Here is a 7,807-nt window from a genome sequence, read left to right on the forward strand (position 1 = left end):
AAAGATATTTATCTTGTAAAACCAACATGTTCTAGATTTGTTGAAACTATTTCATCAATAGAATTAGGAAGGATTTATAAGAAATACACCAGATTATTCCGTGATATTTACTCCTCACACTTACAGACAGGCTAACGATGAGTACACCATTCTGGCCAATTCCTGGAGGTATTATCAGCAGTATTCTAACAAACTGTTCTTTGCTATGGTGGACTATGATGAGGGGTCTGATGTATTCTCCTCGGTAAGCATTGTCAGACTTATCATTTTATCATCTACATGTCAAAAATAAATCAAGGGTTAATTTACACTATATTCTGTGGACTTCTAATTCTGAATTATACATTTTCTTTTGCATTTCTAGATGAAACTTAACACTGCCCCAGTGTTTATGCATTTCCCAGCCAAAGGAAAACCCAAGAAAGGAGATACCATGGACATTCACCGGTTTGTTCTATACACTCTTAGTCCCCCCAAAAGGGGGATAACTATAGACACTCACATTTAAGGTATTGTAAATGGCCATAAAACCAGAGAGGGGATACCATAAACATTCACTAGAGTATTGTAAAGCTGAGTTATTCAGGCATTGCTCATGATTGGGATTTTTCCTCATTTGAAAAGACTGATTGTATAATGCACTTATACAAACTGCATTCATTTGTTTTGTAATTTTACAGAGTTGGATTTGCTGCTGAACAGATTGCCAAATGGGTTGCTGAGAGAACAGACATAAATGTAAAAAAAAAAGTTTTTACTATTTAAAAATATATGCTATACATGTTCATGTAAAATTTATCAGTTCATAAAAACACAGCTCCTTCTAAAGATTTTCTGTACTGGCTACATGTAGGGGAATAATTGACAAAGTCTAGTTGAACTTCGTCATCTTGTCAGTGAACACTTGTATCTCAAATACTTGGGATATGTTGAAGTGAGTTGGTAGTACCAACCCCTTATCTTTATGTTTTTAAACCTCCTTATTTTGAATCCTTGCAAATCTGTAAGTTTAATATTGATTCTGTCGAGTTGAATGTTTGACTCTACATGGTCTATTGTTTTGGATGGTAAACACACAAATTAGAGTCTTACCCACGTATTTTGACATGTTCATATATTTTTACATGATGGTATATTGCATTATTTCTGTTCTGTAGATTCGTGTATTCCGACCCCCAAATTACTCTGGGACTCTGGCTCTGGCACTCTTGTTTGCTCTGATTGGAGGACTCCTATACTTAAAAAGAAACAATTTAGAATTCCTGTACAATAAAACAGTCTGGGGAGTTCTATCACTGGTTCGTATGGATCAATGTAGGACAAGAGTTTGTGTAAAATTCATAGAATAAAGCATGTTTTTTGAATGTAATTAGAGAGATAAAACAGGTACTTACAGATAATAACTTAATATTTCAGTTTGTCATTTTTGTCATGACTTCGGGTCAGATGTGGAACCACATTAGAGGACCACCAGTAATGCACAAAAACCCATCAACAGGACAAATTGTATGTACAGGGTGGGAGGGTCAAGTACTAAATCAGAAGAAATTTATAAAGTTTAAGGGTATTTTGAAGGCATGACAGACTGTATTTGTATATATGTGATGTATGTGACATTTTAGGGTATTTGTATGGGAGAAATTTTAATGAGGTATTTAAAGGATGGTTGATTTTGTCTGGTCTGCCAAATTTTTAAGTGATCATGAAAACTGTTCTGAGAAGTCCACAATTCATGATTTTATTATGATAATGTGCAGATTGGTAATGGTATCTAAAATATTGGAACATAAACTTGGTTTTTCTAACAACATTTTAATTTTTTTTTATGCATGGTTCATTTTTCTTCCCCAACAGAATTACATTCATGGCAGCAGTCAGGGACAGTTTATAGCAGAAACTTACATAGTGTTCTTCTTAAGTATCCTTACTAACAGGAAGGGTCAAAGGTTATTTTTATTATTTTTTAGCATGTATATATGAATTTTTAATGGACTTTTCATAGTTTTATTTTTCTGCCTCTTTTACAATAAAACATTAACATTATGGAATAAATTATTTGTTACTTGCACTGTGCTTGTACACAAATTTTCAGTACTGCATGTGGTCACGTCTGTTGCACTGCGGTGTATTTTATTTCTCTGCGTTGCTTTTTAGATATTTGTAGATTTGGAACAGAATTCTCAGACCTGGGCTGAAAGCTTCATTGTGTTTGCTCTTTGTATCTTTGCATCACTGCTTTTGTTTTTGCACTTTCACTTTCTGGGAAATCTTTCAGACTGAATAAGAGAGAATCACACATCCTTAAATTTGATCAACAGACTACCTTCATGTAATCGCTCTGAGTTAGGTAGATGGTTAGATAAAGGCTTTGTAAATCAGGCAGGTGGTGTCTAACTTAAATGGTTTTGCTACGTAGATCATAATTGACACTATATGTACTACTAGTGCATTTGCCAGTTTATGACATTTTGGAATTACAACAGTCATGTGTATGAACAAGTTGGGAAGAAAGTTGACATCTTTGATGAAACTGATAAGAAAAAAGTCAACCTGTGACAGCAAGTTACATGTATTTTTCTCAAAATACATGTACTTTTTAGCTCACCTCGATGAAGTCAAGATAGCTTATGTTATACCCCCCGCGTCGGCGTTCTGGTTAAAGCTTTAGGAGCAAGTCCATTCCCAAGTAACTATAAGCCCAACCTGGAATAAAATTGCATCGATGATGCATCTAGGGATGGACGCTACCACACTTGCTTTTGATGCTGGATCTGACTTGGATTTTCCAGATGAGTGACCATGTTAAAGTATTTGGAGCAGGTCCATTCCCAAGTAACTATAAGCCCTACCTGGACCAATTTTGCGTGGATGATGCATCTAGAGATGGACACTACCACCAATGCTTTGGATGCTGGATCTGACCTTGATTTTTGGAGAAGCTATATTATATTATGGCCTGTTATGATTAAACTTGCATAGATGGGGCATCTGAGGATGAAAACTTCCAGACTTGCTTTGGATGTTGGAACTGACCAAAATTTTATTGATTAGTAAACAAATTACTGGTAAAAGTTTTTTGAGCAGGTCTATTTCCAAGAAACTATAAGTCCCACTTAAACTAAACTTGCATGGATATTGATCTTGGGATGTACACTAACTAGAAAAAAAATATGATGTGAAATTTGTCTTACCTAGAGATAAATTTCTTCGAGGTGAGCTTTGTAATCTTTAATTACCTACGTTTCTGTAAATGATTACGAGGTGGTATGGCAACCTATTACACTCTCACAAACTTTGGTTTACACTGGGATGTCAGTAAATATAACATACCAGTAATTCTGTAACACTTTTTGAGTTTTTTTCTGAGGGGGTTGGGGGGGGGGGATCTTATTGTTACACTATACTTTTTAATGCATTATTTCTTTCACATTTTCTCTCTCTGTGATTTCTTATTGCCGTGCACATCTTATCTCTTACCAGGAAAGGCCATCATTAATTATTAGCTCACTTCAGGAAGTTGGGGAGCTTTTCAAGTACTTTTATGCCCTAAATTAATCAGAGATGCATGGAGGATGCTTCTAGTGTGTTTCGTTGTACCAATCAAGGTTTCAGATGCTGCGATTACAGCTAAAGAATGACCAGATCAATGTTTTTGGAGCAGGTTAAAGCTTTTGGAGCAGGTTTAATTTTTTGGAGCAGGTTAAAGTTTCAGATGCTGCAATTTCAGCTAAAGAGTGACCAGTTAAAGTTTTTGGAGCAGGGTAAATTTTTAGAGCAGGTCTCATTTCCAAGTACATGTAACTATAAGCCCTATGTTGACCAAACTTGCATGGATGATACACCTAAGGATGCACATGGTGTAACATAATATTTTGATACCACGAAATGTTGACCTTGTTTCATCTCTGGACTTATTTGTGACAAGAGGCCCAAGGGCCTTAACGGTCACCTGAGTATAATACAACAATTTAGAAGTTAAATACACTGATAGATGAAGCATTGTTGCCCTAGCCCCCCCCCCTCCTCAAGAACCCCAAAAACTGAGGCCATATATTTAAAAATTTTGGAAGAGGCATCCTTGTCTATTATAATCATGCACTTAGTTTGTTTAAATAATCTCCAGTAGCAGAGAAGTTTTTCAAAGAATCAATGCATTTTCACTATATAATCAATAGAGCCCCGCCCTAACACCAGAACCCCTGACCCTGGGGCCATGAAATTCACAATTTTTGAAAAGGCATCCCTATGCGTTTAAATAGTCTCCAGTAGCAGAGAAGAAGATTTTCAAAGAATCAATGCATTTTCACTATATAATCAATACAGCCCCACCCTAACACCAGAACCCCTGACCCTGGGGCCATGAAATTCACAATTTTTGAAAAGGCATCCTTATGCATCATAACCATGCACTTAGTTTGTTTAAATAATACCCAGGAGCAGAGAAGAAGATTTTCAAAAAATTAAAGCATTTTTACTATATAATCAATAGAGCCCCACCCTAACACCAGAACCCCTGACCCAGGGGCCATGGCTTTCAAAATTCTGGAAGAGGCCCACCTCCTCATCATAACTACGTACTTAGTTACTTTATTAAATACCCAGGAGCAAAGAAGAAGATTTTCGAAGAATTAATGCATTTTCACTATATAATTTATAGAGCCCTGCCCTAACACCAGAACCCCTGACCCTGGGGCCATGAATTTCACAATTTTGGAAGAGGCACTCTTGCTCATCATAACTATGTACTTAGTTCCTTTATTTAATACCCAGGAGCAGAGAAGAAGATTTTCAAAGAATTAATGCATTTTCACTATATAATCAATACAGCCCCGCCCTAACACCAGAACCCCTGACCCTGGGGCCATGAATTTCACAATTTTGGAAGAGACAGTCTTGCTCATCATAACTATGTACTTAGTTCCTTTATTTAATACCCAGGAGCAGAGAAGAAGATTTTCAAAGAATTAATGCACTTTCACTATATAATCTATATAGCCCCACCCTGGGGCCAGAACCCCTGACCCTGGGGCCATGAATTTCACAATTTTGGAAGAGGCACTCTTGCTCATCATAACTATGTACTTAGTTCCTTTATTTAATACCCAGGAGCAGAGAAGAAGATTTTCAAAGAATTAATGCATTTTCACTATATAATCAATACAGCCCCGCCCTAACACCAGAACCCCTGACCCTGGGGCCATGAATTTCACAATTTTGGAAGAGACAGTCTTGCTCATCATAACTATGTACTTAGTTCCTTTATTTAATACCCAGGAGCAGAGAAGAAGATTTTCAAAGAATTAATGCACTTTCACTATATAATCTATATAGCCCCACCCTGGGGCCAGAACCCCTGACCCTGGGGCCATGAATTTCACAATTTTGGAAGAGGCACTCTTGCTCATCATAACTATGTACTCAGTTCCTTTATTTAATACCCAGGAGCAGAGAAGAAGATTTTCAAAGAATTAATGCATTTTCACTATATAATCAATACAGCCCCGCCCTAACACCAGAACCCCTGACCCTGGGGCCATGAATTTCACAATTTTGGAAGAGACAGTCTTGCTCATCATAACTATGTACTTAGTAACTTTATTTAATACCCAGGAGCAGAGAAGAAGATTTTCAAAGAATTTATGCACTTTCACTATATGATCTATATAGCCCCACCCTGGGGCCAGAACCCCTGACCCTGGGGCCATGAATTTCACAATTTTGGTAGAGGGCTCAATGCTTATTACAATGATGCCAACAGTTTGACTGCTTCATGTCCGGGAGTAAAGAAGAAGATTTTTAAAGATTGCATTATTTTTGGTGGTTTTAGCCCCACCCCTCAGGCCCCGGGGGGGCAGGGACCATGAAATTCACAATTTTTGTTCCCCTTCACCCATAGATGCTATATACCAAATTTGGTTGAAATTGGTTGAGCGGTTCTAGAGAAGAAGTTAAAAATGTTCAAAAGTTAACGCACGACGACGGACAAAAACAGATAGCAATAGGTCACCTGAGTGACTCAGGTGACCTAATAATATGCAGTACAATGAAGAGTAAGAAATCACTGTTCTTTTATTAATAATTGACTTTTGGGAACTTAATATGCAAAAACCACTAACTTATTTTAATTTTGGATCCAAAATGATTTTTTCTATATTTCACTGTTAAAACTTGTGAAAGCCTGTAACTTGCAAAAAAAACCCATTTTGCTTAAAAAAAAAATTGTGAATATGAAAAGTTTGACACACGCAATCATATGAATGATTTTTGTTACACAATTCATGTATATTGATAGCATGCATCTCTTCTCTCTCTCTGAAAAATGAAGCTCATCTTCTGTAGCTTTTAACAAATGCAAATTTTTTATGTTCTGCAGAATATGAAAAAAATCAAAAAAATACTTCTTCTATCAAGTTTGCAAGAGTACAGGTTCCTTAACTAGAATTCTCAGATGCTGCAGTAGTAGGGGGCATTGTTCTGCTCAACGAAGCAAATTCTGTCAAAGGAGATCCCGGCAAGAAAAGAAGTAAGAAAATCACACACTATCATCAAAATGATACTGAATGTAAATATCAGAATATACGTTATTTATAATTTTGGACTTGAGTGTTATTTTTTTGATTTTTCAGTTTTATCGATGGTGGGGCTGGGATTTGTGGCCATTTTTTTCAGTCTCCTCTTATCTGTGTTCAGATCCAAGTACCAGGGATACCCGTACAGGTACGCTGTACTTCTCGTGTAATACAGGTGTATATAAACACATATAAAAAGAACTTATTTATATACATGTTTATTGTACTAAAAAAGTTTTATCAAGTTTATATCAACTGATCTTTTCTTATTCCAGTTTCTTGTTCAAGTAGAGAAGATCCAGATTGTGCATTGAACGTTTTATTTTATGGATCCTTAATTTTGTGTCTTTTCATGGTGGAACATACCTGGTAAATGTTGTGGAAGTTGTTTTATTGAGGTGAATGCTACTTGCAATTATGTGAATGTACTGTATTTGTGTAAAATTGTGTTGACATTGCAATTTGTTAAACTTCGACCAAATGGCTGCCATATTTGTGTGTGAGAAAGAATACACTTTTTTTAATGTTAAGTGGCAATCTCTAGAAATATCAAAATTTTAATAAATTTATCTTGATAAAAATGTGTTTTGCCTTCAATTTTTATGAAAACCCTATTAAGACCAAAAACTAGGTCACTGTGAAACTTCAAGGATACATTTCTATTAAATTCAATGTCTTAAGATTGTACACAAGATATAGGATTACAAAATCTTGTCAATTGATGCTTCTTGGGGATGGAAGATGTTTTGACCCTTTAAAGGACAGGGATTTGTCCATTTTTGGTATAATTTCATGACTACATCCTGTAAGAACATTTCAGAGCAATATACATGTATTATACAAGCATGTTGAGGAGCATCTTTTATCTGAAATAGTTTTAAAATAAATTTTTGGGGCATGGTTGATGGTCATACATCCTTGCAGTTTTATCAATATTTAAGAAAAATGGGAAATTGGTGCATCAACACAAAAGGCCTGAGGGCCTTAACAGTCACCTGAGAATAATACAACTCTGTAAAAATCCATAGAAGTATAAAATACACAACTAGATGAAATTATATTGCTCAAAAACAACAGGAATAAGATGGACCAGGGATAAACAAAAAAGTCTGGTTATAATCAGCAACAGCCCAGTATAAATATTATTCCATTTACCTATCAATTACATTATTTACAGAAATTAATTATAATGTGAATGACAAAGGGGAATAATTTCTCTTCAGGTAGAATAAAGATGT

General features: G+C 35.8%; 1 protein-coding gene across 1 annotated transcript in view; it reads left to right on the forward strand.

Moving 5' to 3' along the window:
• Positions 1 to 7,480, forward strand: part of LOC133201276 (tumor suppressor candidate 3-like) — a 12,480-nt gene extending 5,000 nt beyond the window's left edge. Inside the window, exons 3-11 of the mRNA XM_061337074.1 lie at positions 127 to 244; positions 365 to 447; positions 681 to 738; positions 1,158 to 1,298; positions 1,417 to 1,506; positions 1,855 to 1,918; positions 6,449 to 6,523; positions 6,627 to 6,717; positions 6,845 to 7,480. Coding sequence (XP_061193058.1) covers positions 127 to 244; positions 365 to 447; positions 681 to 738; positions 1,158 to 1,298; positions 1,417 to 1,506; positions 1,855 to 1,918; positions 6,449 to 6,523; positions 6,627 to 6,717; positions 6,845 to 6,860 — 736 coding nt within the window. The 3' untranslated portion in view covers positions 6,861 to 7,480. The remainder of the gene's footprint in view (positions 1 to 126; positions 245 to 364; positions 448 to 680; positions 739 to 1,157; positions 1,299 to 1,416; positions 1,507 to 1,854; positions 1,919 to 6,448; positions 6,524 to 6,626; positions 6,718 to 6,844) is intronic.
• Positions 7,481 to 7,807: the final 327 nt, after the last annotated feature.

This window comes from Saccostrea echinata, unplaced genomic scaffold, assembly GCF_033153115.1.
Source record: "Saccostrea echinata isolate AGI-Se365-2 ecotype Australia unplaced genomic scaffold, CSIRO_AGI_Sech_v1 ptg000043l, whole genome shotgun sequence".
Classification (NCBI taxonomy): Eukaryota; Metazoa; Mollusca; class Bivalvia; order Ostreida; family Ostreidae; genus Saccostrea; species Saccostrea echinata.